At 54.6% G+C, this 27066-nt stretch overlaps 1 protein-coding gene across 1 annotated transcript in view; it reads left to right on the top strand.

The window, feature by feature from the left end:
* The window catches only part of CACNG4 (calcium voltage-gated channel auxiliary subunit gamma 4), a gene marked incomplete at both ends in the record, with an annotated part of 52311 nt that overhangs the window by 19030 nt on the left and 6215 nt on the right, over nucleotides 1-27066 (top strand). Inside the window, one exon of the mRNA XM_084237397.1 lies at nucleotides 23828-23911. Within this exon, the coding sequence (XP_084093523.1) occupies nucleotides 23828-23911 (84 nt within the window). The remainder of the gene's footprint in view (nucleotides 1-23827; nucleotides 23912-27066) is intronic.

Here is a 27066-nt window from a genome sequence, read left to right as displayed (position 1 = left end):
CAGACAGCTAAGTGTTAGCCGAGATCCGCCCCAAAGCCAGTGTTCTTTCTCTCACAACTGCGTTCAGATGGAGGTTTCTCCCTGGGCACATTATTTATTTAAAATCCCCAAGCCTCATTTGCTCATCTACACAATGTTGTCACTCTATTGGCCTCGTCCTCGACCCACGTGAGAATATAAGGCCATACTGCTCATCAGAGCTCCTGGCTCATGCTAAGTGCTCAATAAATGAATGTCACCGGTGCTCTGTCACCCAGGGGCCCTCAGGAAAAAAGAAGCCGCTGCACTGTGCCCTTTGGACAGAGGGAGTTTAACAGAGGGGGTTCATTACACAAATAATGGAAGAGCTGAGAAGCCACTGTGCGGGGTGAGCCACTACAGAGAAGCTGGATTCACCAGAGTCCAGAGGGGGGCTGTCCAGCAGCTGCTCAGATCATGCAGGAAGTTGGGACCACAGACAGAGGCACTTTCCAGAAGGAACTGGGCCTCCAGAGGGGACCCAGTAGCTGCCAGAAGAAAAGAAAAATGGGGGAAAAACCCAGATCTTTCTCCTTCCCTCTCATTTTTCACCAGTGCCTCCTGTTGACCAAACCTATCCAGAAGCCAAGGGCAAAGGAGGTTGTGGTTCCTGGAAAACAGAGGCCTCCTTGGCTACATGTGTGGGTAGTGAGCCATGTTGCTGTGGTCTGTGTGTGCTAGTTCATGTCCGATCATGACGTGCTGAGACTAGACCTACCACAGGTCTGCACTGAGGCCTCTTTCTCTGGTGCAGGTCTTGCACACAGGTCTTGCACATTATTGCACACATGCCCCTCTCGTGACCACACATCCCCTGTGTGAACATAGAGCACTTGCAGCTGCACACAGTAGGGCCACAGAGTCACCAGCCTGATAGGACATGGCCTGGCTGTGTGAGTCCCCATGTGTGGGCACCTGGAAACGGGTGAGACCACCTGGAGCATCTGGAGCTGCATCTGCCACTGCCCATCCTGTGGTGGTGTAGGGGTGCCAGCCAGGCCAAGCATTGAGGCCCCACATTGCCCTATCATTCAGTCAGTCTGGTCATCCGAGCCCTTGGACCTGTTCTTGTTCCTCTGTTCAGCTACTCCCACTGAGAGGCCAGAAGATCTGGGCAGAGGAAGAGGCCCCCAGAATCTGCTGTGCCAGCTTTTCTTTGAAGTGAGAAAACAGCTTTCACTGTTTTCTTTGGAAATCCAGATCTAGGGATTTGCAGCATCTACCTATTGACTTTGCCTGCCCCTGGCCTCCTGTGGCCTCCTGCCTCCCATGTCTGCCCCCTGGCCTCCCATGGCCCCTTTATTCATTTGGCCCTGGCATCTCTCACCCCTCAGACAGTGCAGGGCAGCTCACGATCTTGGCTGCTCCCCAGCAGGTCCCAAGGTCACAGGACATGGAGATGGGGGTGGAGGTCTCTTTGTCTCTCTCAGACCAGAATGTTCAAGGAACTCCTTGGTGGAGACTTCCCATTTGTGGTGCAATGGCATGTCAGACACTGAGAAGGCAGAAGAGATAGGAAGGGAAAAGGAGGCTGCTGAGAGCTTTTACTCCCCCCAGCATTGAGGTGTGTTGTGGGTGGAATTGCCCCCCACCCCAAAAGATATACTGACATCCTCAACCCCAGCGCCTGTAAATGAGACCCTATTTAGAAATAATGTCTGTTCAGATGCAGTCAAGGTCAGGTGAGGTCAGGGTCAGTTAGGATGGACTTTCCTCGAGGAGACTGGGTCCTTAGGAGAGAAGAGGCCACACAGGGAGTGGGGACTGGGTGAAGAAGGAGGCTGAGATCGAGTGATGCAGCTGCAAGCGAGGATGCCCAGGATGCCCAGGATGTCCAGGATGCCCAGGCTGCCAAGGATGCCGACGATGCCGACGATGCTGATGATGCTGAGGCTGTCCAGGATGCCGAGGATGCCCAGGATGTCCAGGGTGTCCAGGATGCCCAGGATGCTGAGGATGCTAAGGAGTTCCCAGGATGCCGAGGAAGTCCAGCAAGCACCAGAAGCTTAGAGAAAGACCTGGAACAAGCTTTTCCCTGGGAGCCTTCAAAGAGAGCAGGACCTGGCTGACACCTTGATTTTGCACCTCTGGCCTCCAGAACCAGGAGAGAACAACTTTGCATTGTCTCGAGCCATCTGGTGTGCGGTGCTTTGTTACAGCAACTGGGAAATGAACAAGGAGATATGACTTCAACCTTGCAAAGAACTCCCAAATTAACCATCCTCCTCAGGCTTTCCTCTGTCATCCTCCAAGGGAGGGATCCTCCAGGAAGTGTGACTGTTGGCGGACGTGTGTTGAGGCGCTCCGTGCGTCCTCCGGGCCAGCCCTCCCACCAGCCCTGTGATGCGCACACTGTTCTCACCACATCTACCGCGGAGGAAGTGGAGCCTCCAAGAGGGGGGGTAACTTTACCAAGGCAACAGGAATATTTCTTTCTAGGTCAATGGCTATTTTCAAGGTTGGACTGGGCTACTGAAGGCAAAATGGACTTGTTTGGATGAGAAATATATTCACTTTCTATCCTCCCTGACGAGTCACCATAAGTTTAGTGGCTTAAAATAACAGACTACAATCTCACGGTTTCCATGGATTGAGAGTCCAGGCCAGCTCCCCTGGACCCTCTGATCCCCTAGACCCTGTGCCCTCCTGGACCCTCTGATCCTCTGGACCCTGTGCCCCCCTGGACCCTCTGATCCTCTGGACCCTGTGCCCCCCTGGACCCTCTGATCCTCTGGACCCTGTGCCCCCCTGGACCCTCTGATCCTCTGGACCCTGTGCCCCCCTGGACCCTCTGATCCTCTGGACCCTGTGCCCCCCTGAACCCTCTGATCCCCTGTGCCCCTGTGAACCCTCTGATCCCCTAGACCCTATGCTTAGATCTCACAAGGGTTGAATCACAGGGTTGGCCAACTACATTCCTTTCTGGACCTTGGGGTTCTCTTCCAAGCTCACCGGTGGGTGGTAGGATTGGTTGCCTTGCGTCTGATGACCAAGGCCTCTCCCAGCCATCAGTCAGCTCTCAACTCCTAGGGGCACCCACGGTTCCTTGCCTGGTGGCCCCCTCGGCAGCTCAGAGCCTGGCTATCTGCTTTCTCCCAGGGGGCAGGAGTGTCCCTCTGACTTGTCCCCTCCCGCTGCCGCGGGGACTCCTCCTTCATGTGGCCTAAGCATCTATTCACCGCTCCTGCCCGCACGGGCAGTGCCCCAGGGAGTGCTGGGATTCTCTGGCCAAGCTCACATGAACTTAACTTTGAGCCCTGGCTCTGTCCCTTATTTGCAGTGTGATCTTCGAGAATTTTCTTTCGTACCCATAAAATCCGAGTCTCCTTCCTTATGAAGGACACAGGTTAGGCTCGTTAGCTCATTGGGCTCGGGCACTTTCTGGCAGCGCTGTGAAGGGCACCTCCCGTCTTTCCTTCGCAAGCGTGTCCTGGTCACTACGGAAAACGCGAGCGCAGGGGGCAGGGCCCACACCGGGCTCCCATCTATCTGCGCTCTGGCCGGGACCCCCCTCTCACAGTTTCTGCTGCCCCCGCCCCTTCTCCCCGATGGCGAGAATCACCACTGCTTTGTGGGCAGAAGGCAGAGAGGAAATGACTCCCCAGACGATAGGACACTTGTGGGAAGATCCCTCCGCCCTGTCCAGCGAGAGGCCGGCGCGCCTCTTCCTGGAGGCCAGACCCCACAGAAGGAGGGTGCCCTTCCCCACGGGGGCTGAGCCAAGCAGTCAGTGTGTGTGTCTGTGTGTGTGTTTGTGTCTGTTGATCCACTTGTCACCTTCAGTGTGTGCTCCGCCGTGACCCCCAGGAGAGCCTCATAAAGACCAGGGTTTTCCATCCATGGGGGCAAAGGGCCAACCTGTGCATCCCCAGACACTAGCCCTGGGTATGACCTGCCTTGGGCACGTGAACAACCAGGAGGGCGCGTCACCATCCAGGGGCCAGAGACCCTGTATCACCCCGATGTTGAGAGGCCCACACATCAGGGCAAAAGCACAGACCTGTGGGGGAGCTTTCTTGGCCTCTTCAGAGGACAGTTCCCAGTTGAAATTCCACCATCTTCTCTCCATTTCCATACTCGCCTGCTGGAATCCCATGGAGCGTTCCAGGGGGCGTCACCTGCCCCCCCCCCAAATTCCTTCCATCCCTCAAGACCCGCCTCAGGACTGGCCTTCCTCGGAAGACTTGGCCACCTTCATTCCTTCCTCCCTTTACTCATTCCCTCGTTGAGCCAGCGCTTCTCCCAGGCGCAGGGCCCGAGGGGCCCTCCGAGGTGTCCTGAGGCTCCCCGGAGCCTGGTAGAGAGACCACCTGTCTGGGGTTCTGTAAAGGTAGCAAAGCAGAAGGGGGCCGTGGTGTTTGCGTTGCTTTCCCCTGACAAGGTCTGCTTGGGGTCCTGGAGCCTGGCCAGGGTCACCCGAAGATGAATTTACGGCGGTGCTGAGTCTGAGCTTCAGGCGCCCTTGTCAGCCCTTCCAGGGCCCTGAGTCTGACTGTGTCTGTCTCTGCGAGTTCTTTTTCCCCAAGAGGCCCCGTCCAGTGTGCAGACTTCAGGGTCCAACAAAATCTGGCTCTACCCCTTTTGGGCCAAAGATAACAAATGTCACCCAAGCAGGAGTTCTCAGGCCGTGGGGCCCCTCTCTGTGGGGACGCCTATATGAAAGCGGGTATGGGGACCAGAATCTAAAGGCACCCCTGTGGGGAGCCCGCCTTGCTCCAGCAGCTCCCCCTCCATCAAACCATGTGGGTGGGGCCTGGGGGCTTCTAGTGCTGAATCAGGGCCAATCTCTTGGATGGATTTGGGGATCCCTGCTGGCTTCCTACCTAACCTCCCACCCCCAGGCCTGAGATAAGGATTGTGGGTGTGTCTCCTGCTCTTTCTCTTGTCTCCAGCTCCCCAGTGACCTCTCAGACCCCAGCCCACAGGCCTGCTCCCTGTCAGCAAACACAGGATCCTCTGATCGTGCTGCCCTGAGTGCCCAGCAGGAAGTCCTAAAGGGAACAGCCACCCTGTCCCATATTCCCACGTTTCGGCCATCGGTGGGTTCCTGGCCCAAGCTCGGATTGGCTGTGTGTAATCTCAGGCTGGCGCTTGAGGCTCTGCAGGGGGCGGTGGGGGTGGGGCTCACAGCAGTGCTCAGGGGCTCAGCCGTGAGCATCATCAGAGCCCAATGGGGCTAATCAGAGACATAGATAGACAGGCTGGGCAGGCAGAATTGCTGGCTTCCTCTTCCCCTGCTGCTTCCGCCTGCAGCCACGCGGCACACTGCTCGTCTGCTCAAAGCAAAGTGCGTGCATTTAGGGGTGAAAGACAATCCTCACCCTCTCTGGGGCTGAGCTGGGCCCCCAGTGACAGGTGCACATGCCACGCAGCCACCTTCCCCCATCGGTGTCCCCGGGGAGTGTTTACACCAGCTCACCGCCATACGCCGTCCACACAGACACCTGCCACAGCCTGTCACTCCAGGTCAAAAGCATTTCAAGACTCTGGCTCAAGTCTGCGCAATGCTTCTCTCGGCCAGTACCGTGGAGGGCGCATCGAGCACGGTGCCAAGGAGCCCGCGTGCTTTACCCAGTGCTCGCCCTCCAAGGCGGGTCCCATGATTTTCCTGGCTTTCGGAGCAGAAAAATGAGACACAGGTTGAGCAACTCATCACACACCAACAGCCCATAACAGCCCAGCCCACTCACTCCCTGACCCTGGGTCCTGGCGACCACCAGGCTGGGTGCCATGTAAGCAAAAAGCATGAGCTTTGGAGCCAGATGATTGAGTTCAAATCCTGACTCCACTTTTTGTGGCCCTTCCTGGAGCCTCAGTTTCTGCCTCTGTAAACAGGGACCGTGGTACCCACCTCCTGGGATTTGGGGACCCCCCCCGAACCAGCTCAGAGCCCCCTTCGCCCCTTCTCGGAAGCTGGTGGGAGGCAGGGTGAGAAGTGTAACCCGTCCAGGATGGGAAACAGGGAGGCATGGGGGGTCTGGCTTGGCAGGAGGAGAGCTAGGACAACTTGCCTTTATCCAGAACGTAGCTGGAGAGAACCACCTTGCAGAGTGCGGTACACCGGGGCTAACAGCTTTATTTCTCTTTAACAAATTTCCCCCGGGGCCAATTTCAAATCTAGTTTATTCCGGTAGCTAAAGGTATAAAGCCCATAACTCAGAGGCATTAGATGTGCAATATCCAGGCCTCCGCGAGCTCAGTGCTGGCTCCCGGCCACTGCCCGGGCCGCTGGCCTGGGTCACGGCACCCCGGCAAGCTTCATTTTCTAGTTGTTACTTGAAAGGCTGAAATGGGTGTCCAGGGCTCTGTCTGCAGGCAGGGAGGGCCTGGGCCTGGGAACAGAGCTTGAGCTAAGCTGCTGCCCGGAGCTGCGGTCCAGCGGGGAGAAAAATGGCTCGCTGAATAATGCAAACCCCGCCATCGCTCAGCGCCTCGCTGGGCCTGACGCGGCTTTCCAGCCCGGCTGAGAAAGGGGGGTGTCAGAGGGCAGGGTGGCCGGCTCAGACCCTTCCCAGCCTGGAGCTTCGGCGGTCGTGAGTCCACACCTCCGCGCACCTGCATCTTCTCCCTGGGGGTCAGTTCCCTGGGGGTCAGTTCCCTGGGGGTCAGTTCCCTGGGGGTCACTGTCTCTTCTGGAAGGCCCAGGTTGGGGATGTCTAGCGGTGGGAGTTGCGTTGGGCCCGGGGCCCGGACACACCTGTTTCTTCCTTCTTGCTCTCACTTCTACCTGCGTACAAGAGAGAGATTTTTACTTCGATTTCAGGGCTGCTAAGATGGAGCTTGTCTGACATCCGGTTACGCCGGGCCCCGGACTCAGAGGACAGCCGTGCCTGCGCCTCTGGAACACGCACGTTTGTCACCTTGCAGTCGGCTCAGCTTTGGGGTGATTTGTGCTCGGGAGGGTTGATGACAAGCTCGTGTTTCGTGGCCTGTGTCCTTCACCGTCGCTCTGGGCGTCTCACCCGCTGCTGGGAGGGGGGTTGGCGGTGCAGGGGGGTGTTCGTTCCCTTCTCCGCAGGACCTGGAACCAGGGGGCCAGGAGAGGGCAGTGCCCCGGCCACCCCCAGCCCCACAGAAGCCCCGTGGAGAAGGAAGTTTGGTGCAATTCGATGGTGAGGAAAGGAGCAGAGACTGGAATAGGAGCTTGAGATTCAGGGATAAATAAGTCTCAGCCCTGGTCCTCTGGCTCAGGGGAAACACGATTTTTTTTTTTAACTTTTCTTTTTTATATATATATATTTTTTTTACATCATTTTTCATTTTTGTACAATGTGTGCATTTTCATCTTTGTTCCAATCCCTGTAAAATTCCCACCACCCTTGTTTTGATCCTACTCCCTTCCCCGCCCCTGCAGTGTGTCTCTGGTTTATAGCTGCTTGTTGATTTTGGTTTTCACTTTATCATAATTAGTCTTTTTCCTGGTCCCTTATTTGGGTTTTCTAGATTCCTGCCGTGAGTGAGACCATCCGGTATTTTTCTTTTTCTTTCTGGCTTATTTCGCTGAGCATGATCCCTTCCAGCTCCATCCATGTTGCTGCAAATTGCATGAGTTTATCTTTTTTGAATGCTGAGTAATATTCCATGGTGTGTATGTACCACATCTTCTTGATGCAGTCATCTATTTTTGGGCATTTGGGTTGGGAAACATGATTTAAATACAAAGCAGGAAGTGGCAGTGGGGCTGTGTCAGAGCAACGAAGGAGCAGCAGGTCCTTGAATAACAGCGTCTTGTTCATGATAGTGTCATTGTAATGTAATTAGAAGCTATGATCTGGCAGACGCTGCACAAAATGACATTATTTTGTCATATGTCATTCTGCTTGAAACCCTGTTCTAAGAACCTATCGATGACAAGTTTACGTGAGGACTTACTCTACACAAAAGGGCAGGTAGAAGCAAATCCAGGAAGACTTCCTGAAAGGGGTGGCACCTGCCCTGATCAGTTTCGGGAGCTCACCGGGTGAAAGCTTTAGACAAAGGAAAGAGCAGGAACCAGCACATGGGTCAGAAGAGCATGTATGGCTGTTGTTGGTAAACAGAGAATAGACTCTGGATCGCAGGCGCCAGCCTGATGACTGACACACCCAAGCCTTGTCCTGCAGGAGGGGAAAACATCGACCACGCTAGAGTCCCATGTCACCCTATCCTCAGATCACAGGTGATTTTGAGGGAAGTAGTGACATGGATACCAGGTAGCAGAAAGTCATGCAAACCCAAGCTAGGGTGCGCTCACTTCGATGAGAGGAGAGACCGACCTGACAGTCCTTTGGGAGGTAAAATTGCAAAATTGGCAAGTGGGTGCCATACAGGAGGAGATGGAAGGGGGAGGAGCCAGGACACCCTCTGTGAGGACTCCTCCGGGTGCAGTTGGAGGCTTGCCAGGGTAGGATGGTCTTGGAGGGCATCCAGGTGGTGGTGTCCACCAGGCAGTTGGATGCTAAGTCTGAAGTCAGAGAAGCTGTGACTGGGGATCACAGCCTCAGAGAGTGGCTAACCCTCCAGTGGGTTACTGTGAAGACAGGACATGAGGGGAGAAGAGAAGCCGAGCAGGAGAGGGAAGAAGAGGAGGTGGAGAACATGCATGGTGGGGGACAGCCAGAGAGAAATGAGGGGAGTGCAAGAGAAAGGCTATAAAGCCAGGAAAGCAGCCATTCGAGAATTGCAAAGGTCAAGGATGTCGAACCACTTCCCTTAAAATGTCAAGGTTCAGGATGCTTCCAGGATGTTCTTGATAGAGTGTCCCCAGAGGAAGACATCCATCTACGCTGAGAACTTGGAGGCCTCCCAAACTGGGGAGTCCCCTGGTAGGGTCTTGGGCTAATTTAAGGTACATGTTCCTGAGCCTCGGATTGAAACTGGTTCAGAGCTCTGGCCTGAGGCTCCGCCTCTCCACTGCCCCCCACCCCGGCCCCGCTCCCCCCAACCGCGGCCCCCCCAGGCAGGCAGCTCCCTTTCAACAGCAGCGAGGGCTTGAGCTGGCCAGGGTCTGGCCTGGGCCTCCCCCAGCTCACCCCCTGCCCATGTTCTGTCTGGCTGCCTTTCAGATGTACTGTAGGTCTGTCTCCCCCACCCGGGCTCTGCCTTCCCCAACGAGCCCATGAGCCCACGGTTCCCAGAACACACCCATCAGCTTGGTCCACTTGGGTGCCTGACCCGGTAGAGAGGCTGGCGAGAGGGAAGCACTCCTCAGATGGTCTGCAAAGCTCACAGAACATTCTGTCCCATGGGCTGGGCCTCCCTCAGCCCTTGCATTGCCAGGGGGTGCCTGCACGCATCACCTATAATTCACAGCGGTGGCAGGCCCAGTGGCTTAAACTCTGCTGAGAGATGACTGTCTGGGCTCTGAGCCCAGCTCTGCACTTACTACCTGGGCAGCCCTGGGTGAGTTATTAACCTCTCAGGGCCTCAGTGTTACTCTCTGTGAAATGGATTCAATGATCTTAGCAGCAACCATTTGAGGGATTCGCCGTGAGTTCTAGATGGGTTAGAACATAAAGTGCTTCCAACAGTGTTCGCTGCAGGTGGCATGTGGTGGTTAGTAAGGACAGTGGTTTAGTTGGGGGAGCGGGGACCAGCTTTGGTCCTGTGGCCCTTCACCAGCTCCACAGACTTGCAAGAAGCCGGGGCACCTGCAAGCTACTAGACTCCAACTTTGGGCTGCTGCTGGCGGCGTCTGCCGGCCGGGCTTCGGCCGGGCTTCGTGTAGATGAACGAGGGTGAGGGCCGGCGGCACCTCCCAGCTGCCTTTCAAAGGGCGGGAGGGTGGGTGATGGCTACAGAAGCCCCCCGAAGACGAGATGGTGTTGCCGATGTCCTAATACCGTGAGGAAGAGGAACCCGCACCCTCTTGCCACCTGGATTCCACGCGCTGCCCCCCACCCCCGCCCTGCCTGCAGAATCCCGCTGGCCCCAACTCTTCTCTCTTCTTTGAGCGTCTCTCTGGCCTCACGGTGAGGAGCTGGAGCGTGGCTTCCGTGAGCTCGTCTCCTCTCATCAAGGCTGCTGGCCTCACGACTGTTGCTCCCCTCGGCTCCCGGGGATTCTCGGTCCTGGCTCGCTCACAGCCAGCCTGTGACCGCGTGTCTCAGCCATCCAGGCTGTGCCAGCGGAGGGCGAGAGCCTGGCTTTTACATTTGATTTACTTTATCCTATTTTAGCAAAAGCGCTGGGCAGGCTGAGGCCGACTGGGCTGTGCCTGGGAAGGAAGGGACCCGGAGCCAGGAGGAGCCCATGGGTGAGGACACCCATGCTGGATCCCTGAGCTGGGCAGAACCGCGGTGTGGACGTGGCCCTGGAACATCCTGGGCAGGGTCATCCCTCAGCTGGGACTGCTTCCCAGGGGGCTGGATGCTTAGTCTGAACATGGACGGGGATGAGGACACAGATTAGGGAATCTCCCCTCTGCCCCAAAGCAGTGGGTCACTGTAAGTCAGGGCCTTGTCCCCGAGCCTGGCTTCCAGCCTCCCTGACTCCACTCTGTCCCTCACCTCGGAGAAGGACAGAGCCCGTCACCCACCCACCCTCACCTCCTCCCGTGGTCACCCTTCTCCTACCCCTCGGGAGAACTGGAGGTAGCATCTCGACTCATAGCCCCTGCCTGGAGTATCGTGTTGAGAAGGACTTAGACAGTGATGAGGGGAGAAAAGGACCGTGACTGATCAACAGTGTCTGCCTTGCTCTCGGGAATGGAGGATTCGCTTCTATGAAGGCCACTTACGCATCATCAACCTGGGCACTGATATTTTGTGGGATCGTTCCTCCTGTGGGGGCTGTCCTGTGCGCAGTAGGATGTTTAGCCCCACCGCCGGCCTCCATCCACCGGTTGCAGGAGCATTGAGCTCCCCCAAATCCTGACAATTCAAACTGTCTCCAGACACGGTTTCCTGGAAGGAAGCATTGCCTGTCATGGAGAACCCTTGCACGGGAGCAGGCAGAGGGGGTGGGGGTGGGGCAAAAGAGCTCTTAATTTAGAGAATTAAGGCCAGGGTTCTAGGTGTGGCTTTGTCACCAACCAGCCTTTGTCACCATGGAAACAGCCCTTTGGCTCCCTCAGCGGCAGATTCTTAATGTGTGAAGTGAATGGGATGAAGTGGATGGTCCCAAGCGTCCCTTCGAGAAGTTTATGATTCCCCACTATGGTTCTCCGGCCCTCATCCAGGCCCTTCAGATAAAACTCCCAGGTTATTGGAGCATAACTTTTCAGAGCTCCGCAGGAGCAAAGCAACAGAAAACCCTAGAATCTGCAGAGAGCTGTTTCACCCCTTGGAGCTTCATATTTGCTCCTCATTAAAAGAAAGAAACAAAATGAAAAAAAGCCAACCCTTGGCACTGAGATTTCATCCAAGCTGCAGTTATCAAGCAGATACAAGTAGAAAAATCACAAGATAATAACTGAACACCCATTTTCTTGTGTTAGGCGAGACAAGGAGCTATTGGTTGGGGAAAATCTCTCCGGCTCTGTTCAATTATGAATCTCGGCAGGAAGCCTGGAAAATCCCGGCCCTCAGGAGCAGAGGGAGGCGGTGTGAGGTTGGGGCTGCAGGTTCTCAACGAACTCAGTGAGTGAGAAGAGGGAGGCCGGCTCCCGCCTCCCACCACGGGCCAGTGGGCCCTGAGAATGGAGGACTCTGGGTCCCCAGAGCTTGGGTCCAGGGCTTGGTGCATGGGCCAAGAGCAGGTAGGGAGCTTCGGTAATGGGGATGGAGAAGCAACCACCTGCGGGCCACCTTCTCTGGCCTTCTCTATGCTCGCCACCCGCGGTCTCTCCTGCGAGAGGTCAGTGGCTCTCCCACTGCTTGGAGGAGGGAACAGAGGTGATGCGGTGAGTGTTTTCCTGCGTGGCCGAGACCACCAGAGGCTGAGATGCGCAGGCCACACGCTTCCACAGGGCGGCACGGGGTCCAGCATCCGCATTCCCCTCCCTCGACGCCTCACCTCCCTTCTCCTTGGGGTCTCCTGTAGTCTCCTGGGGCCCTGCACTCTTTTGTATTTGTGAACACGATGTGGGCCTGGTCTGGGGAGGGACGTAGGCCTCGGGCTTTGGAGCCACGAGAATGGGGCTGGAATCTCTTTCCTTAGTGAAGGTGCAACTGAGTGGGGGGTATGGTCTCCCGGGTGTAACCGCAGACCCCAACTTCTGAAAATCTCAGAAAGGATTTTCTTGGCAAGATGTGGGGGGGCCCAAGAAATTTAACCACTCAGGCCGAGGAGAGGGAGAGCCAGGAGCTTCCATAGCTGGCAACGCGGACCACCTAGAATACCCCGTTTGTGGACACCCAACATCCCACGGCCCTAGGTCTGCTCCTGGCCCAAAAGCCAAACTCCCAGGAGAGCATCTGATTGGACCAGCTCGGGCCAGATGTGTGCCCGGGGCTCCTGGCTGGGGCAGGGCCATGCAATACAGCTGAGGGGGGAGGAGAGGGCTTCTTCCCAGAGAAAGGGGATCCCCATGGATACACCCCACATACAACGAGCTCAGAAGGGGTTAGTGCCAGACAGATGCTCCACCTCCCGTCTTCTGTCCCTCCGAGTCACTGCCCAGCTGTCCAAGCACAAGCTCCTTAGGTCCAGGACCTGGAGAGGTGCCTCGGTTTGCCAGTTGGACCCCCATGTTCCAGACTTACGGAGACAAGAGATGGCACAGCCTGGGGGAGGATTGAAACCAACTGGCTGCAGACAGACCCCAGTCCCCCAAGCGACATGGCAGAGTCTAGCCCCCTTGAAGCAGGTGCCATCCTCCCTCACCGGCTAATGACGAGGGTGACAGCTCTCCCCACCCCGACTCCGGCTGCCCATCAGGAAGAAGCCCCTTTGGCCCTGAGTAGCCGGTCACCCAAACTGCCGGACATCAGAGGTGTCGTGGAGACTGGGTTCAGACTGGGGTTGCGGGGAGCCCCGGGTCCGAGTCGCTGTCGAACCCATCCCTTTCTCTTGGGCCCGATGGGCCTGAAACAGTGCCCGTGGAAGGCCAGCGCCCCAGAAGGTGGCTCTCTCCTCGAGGCTGACCGTGAGCCAGGGGAGAGGCGGGCGAGTCCAAGGCCTTGGGGCGGCGGGGGACCTGGGCTGCTCCAGCCCGCTGGCAGCTGCAGGAAGCCGCCGACTCGGAGCCAAGTTTCAATGTGTCTCTTCACAAGGAGCTCCAATGTGAGGGGAGCGATGAAGGGCGAGCTTGTTCATCCTGGGGGAGCAGAGCAGCCCCTCTCTGTCCCAGGCAGCTGGGCTCCTCTGGGACTAAACTAAGACAACCAAGGGCCCCAGGGTGGACCTCAAACCAGCCAGGCTGAGAATAGGCCCACAGACCCCCAGGGCGTGGGGACTCAAGCTCCCCGCCTTGGTCACGAGCTTTTTCCGCCTTGGGAAAGCTCACGGTAGCACCTCGGAGCTGGTAGCAATAAATCCAGCCCCCTTTCTGGGGGGCCGAACCACCTCTTGAGGCAGCCCCCCCTCTAAGCTTTTCAGCCTCGTCTCCCCAGCCCCACCCCCAGCTTCCACACATCTGTCTTCCACTCCCCAAACCTGCACCTGACTTTTCCTCTCCTGCGCCACCAGATGCCAAAACCAGCACCTCCTCTGCTCTGTGAGGTCCTCCCCGGAGCTGCCCCAGACACCCCATCTGGCAATGATCCCTTATGCTTTGAAACTCTGCACAATGTACACTCAGCTCCCCAACGAGGCTATTAGATCTTGCCAGCAGGACCCGTGCCTCTGGCCGCCCACGGGCCTGGCATCAATACATGAATGCAGAATTAGAAGAAAGAATAGGTAAAGGATAAAATCGATGAATTGTCTATATCAAAGGAAACACCCCAAACAAGTCATCTAGGGGCAAACAGGCGCCTCAGTGACACTACAGCATCAAGTGAAGAAAAGTGTGCATGGAATGTGCCCCCGGCCTGGTGTAGTAGGTATCACCATTGCCCAAAGACACCGCCCAGGCCATGCCCTGGGCCATGGAGGAGACCTAGAGACCCACTGTGGTCAGAGGCCCAGATGCCCAGCGGTGTCTGCAAGAACAAGGAGTTAAAAAGCTACACGTTCACCCTCACAACATCATCAGAACTTATCCCACCTGGATCTCTTCAGGCTTCCCTTCAGCTCTAAGGGATGGTAATATTTCCCCTTTCTCCAGATGATTCTGCAGCCTGGGGTGGACGGCATGCTCTCTGGATGCCTGCGCTCCTCCTTCAGACTCCTTTCTTCAGTCATCATTGAGTGATTGTGTAACTAGAAAGCACCAGAGCGCAGGGACCCATCTGCTTTGTTTTGTTCTGTTATTGTCTGATTGTCTGGTTATTGCTGTGAAAGAAACACATCAAAACATACGGTGTCTTAAACATAACAGAAGTGGATTTAGGATTCAGGTAACAGCTCAAAGCGGGCAGTCCTCTTGGTGGAAGGCTTTCCTCCACAGTGGGACCCAGGGATCCAGGCCTGTTCTGTCTTGGGGCTCCACCATTCTGTTACCGAACACCGGCCTCAGTTTCCCTCAGCCAATAAAAGGAAACCGAGTTTGAGGAAAAGGAAAGCGGTTTTATTTGTCGACAAATGAGGAGGGCGGCAGACTCATGTCCGAAAAACCACCGTCCTGCTCTTTGGCAGCGGGCAGGGGTATTTATACAGGGGGAGATGGGTAGGGGTCCGCGAAGGGGAGGGGGAAGGGGTCCGCACAGAGACAAGTGGGCGCCAGCTCAACAGGGAGATGGATGGGTGTCAGCTCATTCATCTTAAGGGAAGGGGAAGGTGTCAAGGCACAGAGACGGGTGATCGCCAACTTGTTTTTCTTAGGGCGAGGGGGAAGGGTCTGCAGGGAAACCGGTGGGCGCCAGCTTGTTTTTCTTCCCAAGGGGAGGGGAAGCTGCAACAAATGGGAAAGACAAGCCCTCAATCCTGCCAATGCTAGATAAGGGGAATTGCAAGAAATGGGGAAAGGCAAACTTGTTAACTGCGTCAATTCCCTATGGCTGGTGGGGGCAGCAGTGGAGATGGAGGGGCACACAGCACTTCTGCTCACATGCTGTTCCCCAACTGGGCACATCTAACTGCAAAGGAGGCTGAGAAATACAGTGTAGCCGTGTGCCAGGAAGAGCCCCGAGCTTGTAGTGAGCAGATATTCTGCTACATCTATGAGTCCCCAGTAGCTAGTTGAATGAAGCAGCTGAAGGTCACACTGGCTTAACGAGGTCTCACAGAGAATCACTAACAAGCCAGGGAACTAGGGATCCCCAAAGAAAGTCTAGCCCAGCCCACGCTGCCTCTCCAAGCCCGGAGTTCTCTATAGGAACCTGTAGAGTGTGTCCCCAGCAGCCGCCTCGCTGCAACTGGAGACAGGCCAGCCTGTAGGAGGGTGCCAATTGGGAAATCACAGTTATTAGGAGGGTTCTTTGGAGACGGGCATGGAAGTGGAGGAATTATTCGAGGGTAGTTCTGAGGGAAAATTATGGGGAGCAGGAAGCAGGGCAGGGCAGAGAACTCCAGGGGGGACAAAAGGGCGAGCCTGGTTTTTGGGGGCAGCTTGGTGCACTGGCCTGGAGGCCCAGCTAGTGTCTGTGCTTGCAATTCTGTTAGGGGCTGAATTGAGCCCACCCCCAAAATCTTATGTTGAAGTCCAAACCTCAGCACCTTGGAATTCAACTGTATTTGGAGATGATGCCTCTGCAGAAATAATCAAGTTAAGATGAGGTCATTAGTGGACCCTGATCCAATAGGACTGGGGTCCTCATGACAAGGGGAAATTGGAGACAGTCACGGATGTGGGTTAACATCGTGTGCAGGTGAAGGCAGAGATCAGGGTCACGCTCCTACAAGCCAAGGGATGCCCACGATCGCCAGGAAACCCCAGAGCTAGGGCAGAGGCGTAGAATCCTCCCTCCACTCAAGGAAGGAACCAGCCCTGCCAACAACTCCTAGATCTCAGCCTTCTGGCCTGCAGAACTGGGAGGCCATGGATTTCTATTGGCTGAGCCACCCAGTTTTCGGCTCCTGGTCACCGATACCCACTGCCTCGCAGCACATGTGGTCTGGGCCCGGTCCCTTCGCCCTGGACTCTGGTTCCTCATCTGGAAACACCACTAAGGACAAGAACTGGGGCTCCTCAGGCCCCTTGCCCTGGGCTGCTGGTCTTGTGACACCTCCTGGACACCCTGACTTCCTTGCCGGCAGGGCCTCCCCGAGGCTGCAGCAGCTCCGGCCATCCAGAGCTGCCCTTCCGCAGGCCTGCGGCTGCCACTGCCTCCTGCTCCAGTGGCAAGACCCCACTTGCTTGAAGCTAACCCTGCGCTCTTACGAGCTGCCTGATGGCACTTCCTGATCTGTCTTGGGGAGGAAGACCAGAGTCCACAATGCCTTCGAATCAGGTCCCCCAACCCATGGAATTTGGGAAAAGGCAGCACCAGATGGTGCAGGAGGAGCCCCAGCAATGGCAGGATCCCCGAGCTGCTGCACTCTGCCTGGCGCAGAGCAGACAGGCGCCCCGCCCCCAGCCTTACCTTTAAGATGGGGCGAGGAAGACTCGGCTGTGCGGCAGGAGTGGAAAGCGAACCTTGTAGAGTTGGGTCTCCGCAATGGGACTCGCGAAAGCCCGGCTTTCAACCTCACTAAGCCCTTCGTCTGTCTTCAAAGGAGCCTTATTACGAAGATGAAATGGGCTGATGCATCAAAAGTACTCAGCACATTAGCTTTCATCTTTGCCTGAGCCCAGGCTTGCGTGCAGGCAGTACATGGGGGTGGCCATCCTAGGGAGCGGGCAGAGATGGGGGGGCCTGAAACCCAGAGAGAGGCAAGTCAAGGCGGGCACCTGGCTGTCCTGGGCTGATTTGACTGGTTCCTGGCCCCCAGCCCCAGAGGCAGATGGACCCAAGGGGTGGAGGACAGGAACATTCATCCACCAGCAATCTCCTCCCCTATGCAAAGGTTACCCTGAGGGGTCTTAATCCTCCTGGTTCCAGTTCCATGCGGTGCGGTTCCCCTGGGCAACCTACCCAGTGCCCGGGGCAAAAAGCAAGAAATAATTGGTGCAGCTGAATTGAGGTCTCAAAGTGACATTGTGTGGAGATGGGCTCGGTATTGATGAACTGCTGGAGCCAAAGGTGGGCCCACAAGTGTGAAGGGGAGCAGAAGGGTATCCACACCCACTACTCTCAATAGGTGCCCCGTGCTGCGACTGGTATCTGTGAGGGTCAGGGGAAGACTTGCTTATGAAAATGCTTTGCAAGCACTAATGATTGTCATTCTTACTAAGCTGCCCAATAATATTCTTTTCTCCGGGATTCTCTTAATTACCTTGGACCTTTGAGGTGGCCCATCAGAAGTCAGTACCCCCAAAATGACTCATAGGGTGACCAAGTCATGGTGGTTTGCTTGGGACTTTCCTGGCTTGGGCACTGAAAGACTCAGGGCACCCCAGAGTGCCTGGGGTAGCTGTATGAAGGGGCTTAACCTTAGGGCACCAGCTTCACATCCCAGAGGGGAGACTCACCCTGAGATGCTGAAAGGGCACCCCACCCACCACCCTTCCCCCATCCCACCTTGCTCAGCACCGGAGGGAAGCCGTGGTCACTTTGATGCACCACATTTTCACTTAGAACCAAGATTCTAGTTTCTTTTCTTTTTTTTTTTTTTTGTTTTTTGTTTTTTGTTTTGTTTTTAAACAGGTGGGAAACATACAAATTTATTTAATATACCTTTTATGTGACACGGGAGCCTTCATCAGGAAGGGAGACTCAAAGAAATGGCAAAACTATTTGCTTTTCTATTACATTGAACAAAGGGAGGCAATTGTGGAAAAATTACTAAGCCATGTGGGGAGGCAAAAGGAAGATAAGAATTATTTTAACAAGGTCTGTTTGTATAGAGTTGTCTTGGTCTCTACTTTTTGTCCTTGATGATAAGAATGTACCTTCCTTTTGGAATAGGGAGGACAGCTTTCATATGGAAATTTCATCTCCTCTGTGTGTTTGTGTGTGTGTGTTTTATTCAAGTATGATTGACACAAAACATTGTATTAGTCTACAACATAATGATTTGATATTTGTGTATGTGGTAAAATGATCAGGATAAGTTTAGTTAATGTCTATCACTGTATGTAGTTACACATTTTTTTCTTGTAATGAGAACTTTTACGATCTACTCTTATCACCTTTCAAATATGCAATGATATTATTATTAACTATAATCCCCAGGCTGTATATCTATCCAGAAGACTTACTTATTTTATAACTGGAAGTTTGTGACTTTGGACTCCTCTGAAGGGGTGCAGCTGGCAGCCACCAATCTGTTCTCTGTATCTGTGAGTTTTTCTTTTAGGTCCACATATAAGTGAGATCACAAGGTGTTTGCTTCTCTCTGACTTCCTTTACCTCATATCATGTCCTTGAAGTCCCTCCAGGTTGTCACAAATGGCAAAAATTCCCCCTATTTTTATGACTGAGAACATTCCATGGACCCATTGTTCCCATATCTTGGTTATTTCAAATATGGTTGCAATAAACACAGGGTCCCTGTATCTTTATTTCACTTAGGATCAAAGATTCTAATTCTAATTCTTCTTTCGATAAATCCGATTTATTCATTTTTTTTGAGGATTGAGAACGTTCAGAAAATACAGGGAAAATGTAAAGAAAAAATGTAACTCATTTGTAGCCCTATCACCCAGAAATCAAACACTGGATATGTTTTAGGTTATTTCTTTCCAGATGTTTCCTACCCCTATGCCATTGACAACAGCTGCTGATGTGTATGTAGACGAATGGACAGGCTATTTGCTCACACTCCCAAACCTTTCTGCACAAAACGCTCTTAGAATCTCAGCTCAGGAGTGGCTCCCTGTGGCCCAGTTCTGAGGTTTTCTAGATGAGAAAGTAACTCTCCTGCAGCAGTGAGGCTATCAGAGCCTCCTCACGCCAGAGGATTCCAGACTCAGGAAGGAGAGGGTTACCCTGTCTTTGGGGGGGAGAAGGCCAGTGACCCCAGGAGCACCTCAATATTCCTGCCATGTGGCCAGCCAGGGAACTTAAAATTAATGACCCCAAATATTGCTTAATAGATAACACAGCAAACAACCGTTTATCACAGCACCTAGAACACGTGTGAAGTGGACTGGAAATGACTTTCTCTCTTACTTCTCATATCAACCATTAATTTTCTCCCTATTAAATGCCTTAGGCCACTGCTAACAAAATTAAATTTGACAGAGATGAATGTGAAGCCCTTTGGCTCAACGCTCTACTCAACAAAAACAGATTGCAGGGTGAGGCAGCTCTTGTGAAAAAAAATCCAAGGAGACTGAGTCAACAAGAACCCAAGGTCCTATTAACAGAAGCAGGGCTTCCAGAGAAGAGGAGGGAGCAGGGCCGCTAGGCCTGCTGGTCAGAACAGCCTCGAATGTTGGGTTTGGTGGTAGATGCTGTGCTCCTGGAAACCAAGAAGTGGGAGCTGCGTGGGAAGGAAGCCGGACTGGAGAAGCCTTGTGGAACATTCAATAAAGAAATCACTGAGGGAACTGACCGTGTTAGACCTGGAAAGGACATTCGTTTCTGGGAAATCCCACAATTCTTGTGACAAAGACAACCCTGTCCTTCTCCTCCACAGTCTGGTCTTTCTTTAGCCTGGGGTGGGGTAAGGCTGCTGGGATGGAGTCAAGCTTCCTGCCTGATAAGGTCAGGTGAGAGACCGAGTCTGGGCCCAAGCTTGGGCAGGCTCTAGGCCGCCTCTTCCCCTCTGGGTCCTGGACAGCTGGAAAAGTCACTCATGCATCCATCACTAGACACAAGTCTACCTTCAGTAGGAGAGTGAATGGCATGGGAGATTCTTTCATTCCCAGGGACTATAAGTCAGCTCTGTGGGTGATCTTTCAGGGACTTCGGGGTAAAGCTCTTTGAAAATGGAATGTCTTGGGAGCAAGCAAGGTGCCTAAACAGGTGATACCAGGGAGAGAATCTGGGCCGCTGAGGGGCCTGCAGCAGGTGACGGGGGAAGTGGCTTTGGAACCCTGAGCCTGTGGGCGGCCTGATAATCTCACAGCAGCGTCAACAAGTCACGCCCAGAAAGCACGAAACCATGATGGATGCAGGTAGCTGAGACAGGAGCAGGAATACCTGACGCGTATTTACCTTCCTGCAAGCCTGGACTCAATGAAGACTGGATGCAGGACGTTCAAGTTCTTCTCACACAGAAAACACTGCGCCTGTTTCCCAGGGCTGGCCTACAAAATTGTCACCAACTGTGTGACTCAGAACAGCCAAGGCTTATTGTCCTACAATTCTAGAGGCAAAAGTCCAAAATCAAGGTGTCACAAGAGCCAGGCCCTGTCTGGGTAAACACTTTCTTGCCCTACCCTGGCTTGGGGTTTGCTGGCAATCCTCGGCAGCTCCTCACTGCGGTCTCTCCCTGACTTCCCGAGGCCTCAGCCCTGCCCTTGTGTCCATGTCCACATTTCCCTGCCCTTATAAGGACATCGATCATTGAATTTAAGGCCCACCCTAATCCCGTGTGACCTCATCTTGTTGACATCTTCACAATCCTATTTCCAAATAAGGTCACATTCACAGATACTGGGGGTTAGGACTTCAGCATATCTTTGGGGGCATAATTCAACCTACAACATCGCCCATTCCTTCAGTCCTTGGAAGGAAGGCTGGAAAGGAGGGAAAGGCAGGGGGTGATAGGGAGGGAAGGTGGGGGGCAGGGAAGGAGAGGGAAGAGAGAAGAGGAGGCCAATTGCTGAAGCAGAGTGCAGGAATTCAATGTATCTGGGAGCATAATTCCTTGTCGGGGGTTGGGGAGAGCCAAGAAAGGAAAATCCATTTCTATGCCAGAGTGGAATTGATAATTCCATAATCAATTGGAATTGATTGATTCCAATCGATTGACCTCTGCCTTTAGAGTTGTAGGACAGTAAGTCTCTGCTGTTCTGAGCCATGTGGTTGGTGACAATTTTACAGGACGGCCCTGGGAAACAGATGCAGGTGTGTTGCTGCGTGAGAGGGACTTAAATGTCCTTCACTCAGTCGTCAATCCTCAGGCTCATGCAACCAAATAATGGGCAGTTATGCACCCACTAAAAAGCATGTGTAAAAAATTAAGACGTCATGCGGTGTGATTTTTATTTACAGTTTCTATCAAATATAAAATAGCACCCTAATTACAGAGTGGAGGTTTGCAAAATCTATCAGAGGGACGTTTGGAGCAAACTTTCCAGCCTGCAGGCTAATGTTTCAAGACCTGAGTTCTATTTTCCGATGGAATTGACAAATGTCCGTTTTTTCATTTCTGCCAAAGTCTGTTTTTCTTCTGTGTTCTCAGTACTGGAGCAAGCGTTACTCCTCTAGCCCCTGTGTTGTTTCCTTCTAGGTTGTTCAATAACTTCTGGATTAGTATAAGGTTATTATTTGGTATTAAAAATAAACAAAAGGGGTTTTTTTTTAATTAAATTGCTAGGGATTGACCTGGAGAGATGTTTGTACATATTGTTACATAAAAAAGTCCCCAGGATAAAGTGTCTTGCGTAATTCCATTTAAAAAATAGGAATCTAGCCATCCTAAAAGTTCGGCAGGCCCTTATAAAACTAAACATTCGGTGTCAGATGACCCAACAATTGTACTCCTGGGCATTTATCCCCAAGAAATGAAAATTCAGGTTCTCCAAAAACCTGTACCTCAATGTTCATAGCAGCATTACTAGAAATAGCTAGAAACCACAGGTGTCATACTGCAGACCATCCGCAGGTCGTGATCTGGAATACTGCTCTGAAATAAAAAAAGAACCCACTATTGAAACCTACAACGACCTGCACGAATCGGGAGATTGATGCTGAGTGAAATAAACCAATCCCACAAGGGCAAGTCTGTATGATCCATGTATAGAATGTTCTTAAGATCACAAAAATATACCAACAGAGAGCATCTCCGTGGTTGCCGTGGGTCAGAGGGGGGCCGGGTGCAGGAGGGCGGTGGATGAGGCTCGAAAGGGGGCTCCTGAGCTGGGGGAGCCTCATCCTGACTCAAGAGGCAGCATCCTGCTTGTGACATTCTCTAGTGTTGTGAGACATTACCCTTGGGGCCCCTGGGCGAAGGGTCAGGCGTCACTCTGTGATTTCACATAGCGGCATGCAGACCTACAGTTAGCGCCCTAAAAGTTTAGTTTAAAAAAATGGGGGGCCGCTCATGCTGGGGTCGGGGTACCCACAGAGGAAGGTGCAGGAAGATTCACAGCAAACTGTTGACCTCTGGAAAGTGAGTCTGGAGAGATGGTCTTTATTTTTCCTTCTTCAACCTCTTAATGTTTGACTTGTTCCAACAAGCATGTGTGACTGGGCGACTGTGTTCAGACCCGTAAAAGAACAAAAGCAAATGGCAGAGAACTCTGCCTCGCCCACCCATGTCTGGAAAAATACTTGTTCTGGATGGCCAAGAGCATTCTGAATCTGGGGTGTGGGAGCCTGGAGTGAGGGGGCAGGGGGACTGTCCCCCGCCCCCGCCCCTGGTTCTGGCACGCTGTCCTCACAGCATTTGTGGTTCCCCACCGCCTCCCAGCTACTCAGGAAAGAGCAGGGACCCCTGGAGTGGAGGGGGGGTGATCTCTGGGTCCATGAGCAGGGACCCATCCCTGGGAGATAAGACCTGTGGGACCCCCATTCTGCAGGTGAGGAGATTGAGGAGCTCGGCCCGCACGAGGACACTGTGGAAGTATCCCCCCTCCAAGACTCCCTGAGACACCCCCTCTATCTCCTTCCACCCCTCCCAAGCTCAGCCCACCCACCAGGCTGTCAAGGTTGGGAAGAAGAGGGGTCCTTACCAAGTACCCCAGTTCTTTGGCAGGACAGCTAAGGAGCCCCACGGAGGAGAAAGCTTCGTAGCCTCCAGAGAAAGGGCAGTGTGCCCTGATCTTGTCTGAGACCTCCCCACCTGGACGACCGAGAGGAGGCTGGTCCGACCCAGGCGCTGCTCCCCACACTGTGGTTCTGACCAGGGTGTCAGGCTGGGCTGTGGGGAGCCAGCAGGACATTTGCAGGACAAGGGGTGGCCCCAGTTGGCCACAGTGCCAGCCAGGGGCCTTGGAGGCGAGTTGTGATGACTGCACAGAGGGTCCTGCCTTCTGCTCGTCCTAACTTCTCAGAGCGGGCAGGGAAGCCAGGCAGGAGCTGCGTCCTGGCCTTTCTGGAAGTTTCACTTGTTGTATACTCTTTTCCTTTATCCCACTGAATGAGGGGGGTGGAATCCTGTGCGTAGAGCCAGGAATCTGTGGAATCTGTGTGCAGAGCCAGCGTGTGTCTTAAGAAGGATCCGACATGGCTGTGAGTTGGAGGGAGCAAGGACAGTGAAGATGGCAGATTTCATCCCGACACGTCTGGCCCACGGCCCCGCCGTCCCCACCCACCCCCAGCCTCTGCCGCCCAGGTTCTGCCAAGCTCCATCCACACCAAACTCCCCACTGCTCCCCAAACTTGCCAGCCTCCCACCCAGCCCTGCCCTTTCTCAGCTTCCTCCTCTGCCTAGAAGGCCCCTCCACCTTCCCAGCAGCCTGTTGGGTAGGGGGCCCACAGCCCCTGCTTGTCCAGGATGGTCCTGCTTGACACCTCTTGACCGTGCATAGCGATAGATGGTGTGGCCTTTGGGGTGCTCCTCTCATGGGGCCCCTGTCTGTGCGAGCGCTCCCTCCAGCAGACCAGGGCCATCTCCCCCCTCTCCCCCTGCCCCGCAGCCCTGGCAGCCCCCCCCCCCCATGCATGCGCAGTCAGCAGGTCCCGAATGAATGAACAGACGCTGCCTGGGCCCATGGGACAGTGACGGGACACTTTCCTCTTGCTCCCTCCAGGGATCTATAAAGGGCACTGCTTCCGGATCAATCACTTCCCAGAGGACAATGATTACGACCACGACAGCTCCGAGTATCTCCTTCGTGAGTGTCAAGCGTCCCTGACTTCTTTTGTGTGTGGAGGGGGTGCGGGAGGCGGCTGGAAGCAAGACGGCCCCATGGGAGAGGAGAGGGGCTTTGCTCTGGGTGCTCTTGATGCTCCTCTTCTGGATCAGAAATCATTCACTCAGCAGATGGAGTTGGGGGCCAACGCAGCCGGGTACCCAGAGGAGTGTCTTGGCTGGTAGGGGAGACTGAGGCCACGGGGAGGCTGAGGTCTGGGGAGAGGGCTTGGCTGGTTTCGGAACAGCTGATGGGCTGGCCCAGGCTGAGCATCCTGGGGGGCTGTGGCACCCCAAGTTTCTTGCCCTGCCAGTGCTAGCTCTCCCCACACACTCAGAATTCTATTCATGAAAAATCAGATTAAGTCACACGCTGAGACAGCCTGTGGGGTGCCAGGCAGCCTGCGGGGGAAGGCAAGGAAGGTGGCAGGGACAGCCTCTGAGATGTGGGCTTGTTTCCAGCAGCCACTGGGTGCCCCGTCTTCTCCCATGCGCTGCCCTTGAGTCCCTGCCCATGCCTCTGCCGGGGCCTTGTGTCTGGACTCCCAGACTGGAGCCCAGAAGTCACAGCACATACTGAACCCCCAAACCCAAGCCCATGCCCTAAATCCAGATTTCCATCCCCGGGCCTGCGAATACCTCCCTGGGATGATGGATGGAGCCACAGCCCAGAAGGAGCCTGGAAATGGAAAAAACAGCACCATTTTGAAGTCTTTTCCCTTTTCGCATTAGCCGAGACACACGCAGAGCTGCTCACAGCAGCGCCCCCAGGGGCTTGGCTGGCTTCATTTGTGGAGAATCGATACCAGCGTCCTCAGAGGGAGCACAATTCACTCTGCACCTGCTCATGGATCGTTGGTTTTTTTTCATCTTTTTTTTTCCCCCTCTAAGAGAAAGGATTTTGATTCTGAGTCATCTAGTGAAACAGAACAGTGTGTGGTGCCCATGGAGCCTGCGGCAGTGTCAGGCTGCTCTGGCCAGGCCCAGAATCTGAAATAATTTGGGCAGAACTGCCACCCATTCCTCCTTCCTCACCCTCACACCTCTGCCTCCTGCCTGTCCTTTCTGCTTCTGGGAACCAGACTCAAGCGAGCAGATAATATTCCCTAGGATGGCAGCAGACGGTTATTCAGGTTGCACACTGCTCATCTTGAGGGGTGCCACTTACATAGACTGGGGTGAGAACGACAGCCTTGGAGTTTTTCAGCGCAGGGCCTGCACAGCCATCCATGGCCACCCCTGGTGCTCAGCCCAGCTGGATGGCACTAGCCCTGGCTGTTCCTGTTCACTCCTCGGCCCTGACCCCCTCATGGTCTCCAGAACTCTGCAGTCTCTTTCTGGGTGGACCTCTCTTGCCTCAGCTCTGAGGTCAGCTGATGTGGCTTCCTGGGGGCCTAGCAGAAATGCCCCCTAGGGTCAAATGAAGGGTATTTTGTAAAGGACTGTTTACAAGGTAATCAGGGGAGGGAACATTGCAAGGACAGTGAGCACGCAGACACTAGCAACAGCGGGAGCCCTTACACTCCTGGGCCTGACAGGGGAGGGAGTCAGGAATGGAAACCTGGAGAAGGAGACCCCTGAGGCAGGACCACCTGGTGGGTGCTTCAGCTTTGTGAAAGGACGCAGCTGCATCCATAGCCCACAGGAAGGAAGCCAGGGGAAGAGCTGATCACCTGCGCTCCCATAGCCCGAGGATTCCATGCTCCAGTCTCCCAGGGCAAAGGTCATGGTCACCACGACCCTCTGGCCCACATTTCCCAAGCCACCCTGATTCTCAGTTGTCCTTTCCCTGGGCTCTATCCCAACTATTGATCCCCCCAATATGTCAAAGCGGAGGAGAGAGAACTCTGAGGCTGACGTTTGCAGGAGATGATGGCTCTTGAGAAGTCATTCCCCATTTAACAACGTCATTGTGGGCCTGCTATCTGCCAGGCACCGTATTAGGCACCGGGGAAGCCTCAGTAAACAAACCAGAGCTCTGCCCTCCTGGTGCTGATGTTCTAATGGAGAAGGGGATGTGCCGAAGAAGGGGCTATATCGGAGAAGGTCTCAGAAGGTTCCACAGGAGGAGGACTGTGGCAGTCAGCCCCCAGGCCCGGACACCAGCCCCAGCAGGTCCAAGACTCTGCTTCTCATCCTTCAATAGTTACAAGCAAAGCCAGCACCCCAGGGGAGCATCCGGAAACCTCCCAGAGAAACCAGGCTTGTGATGAACTGTGTTGCTGTCCAGGGCCTCCTGACAACCTCCAGCCTCTGATGACACCACCGCCTGGGAGGCCACCCCCACACTTTGCCTGTCTCTCTCCCACCAGGCGCGCTGGCCCCAGGCATTCCTGTCCACCTCGCCCTGGGCCTGACACCCCTTTCCCAGGCTCTGTATTTCCAATTAGGTAGCTGACCTCCAGGCACACTCAGGCCACACAGGGGCTTGATTTGGCCACAGGAACGTGGACCCCTCTTGCCCCTCAGTCTGTGCGAGGGCCCAAGTGCCCACCATCCACAGCAGCCCAGCTGCACGTCCGGCATGCCAGATGAGCTCACTGGCAAAGGACAGGTGCTCACCTGACTTACCTGGGCAGGACAGATGGCTCGGAGCCAGGCCTAACCTCAGGTGAGGCACAAGCTTCCTTCTCTCTGCCCCCTCTGACCCATCTGCAGAATGAGGGCCTCAAAGAGGAGCTGATCCCCACTTTTCTGGCCGGCACAGCTCAGGCACATTCCAAGAGCCATGGGGAAAATGCCTCAGAGCCAAGACTGCAAGAAGTTGGGGGGCGGGGGGCAGGGGGAGCTGGAGAGAAGAGCTTCATTTAATGCCACCACACAATCCCCTCTCTGTGGAGCCGGGCACACACTGGGGGGCTTACAAAACAGGAGACAAACGCTGCCTTCAGAGGCTGGGGGCCCAGGCCCGCTCAGCTGGCCCAGAAGGTTGGCTCCTGCCAGACTTCCCCGCCCCACTGTGCCCTGCCAGGGCCAGCAAGGGTAGGGTTTCCACTGGGCCAGGAGGCCACAGGCGCCCCCACCTTATGTCCCCTTCCCTTTCTCCCGCACTAAAACAGCGGGACCTGCCTCCCCTGAGCCCCCACTAAATGCTTCATGTGCCTCCTTCCATCCCGTTCTTGCAACCACCCTCCTGGG

Source organism: Talpa europaea, assembly GCF_964194135.1.
Source record: "Talpa europaea genome assembly, chromosome: 7".
Taxonomy (NCBI): domain Eukaryota; kingdom Metazoa; phylum Chordata; class Mammalia; order Eulipotyphla; family Talpidae; genus Talpa; species Talpa europaea.
Note: the sequence above shows the minus strand (reverse complement) of the source record. Positions and strands in the feature narration are given on the sequence as shown.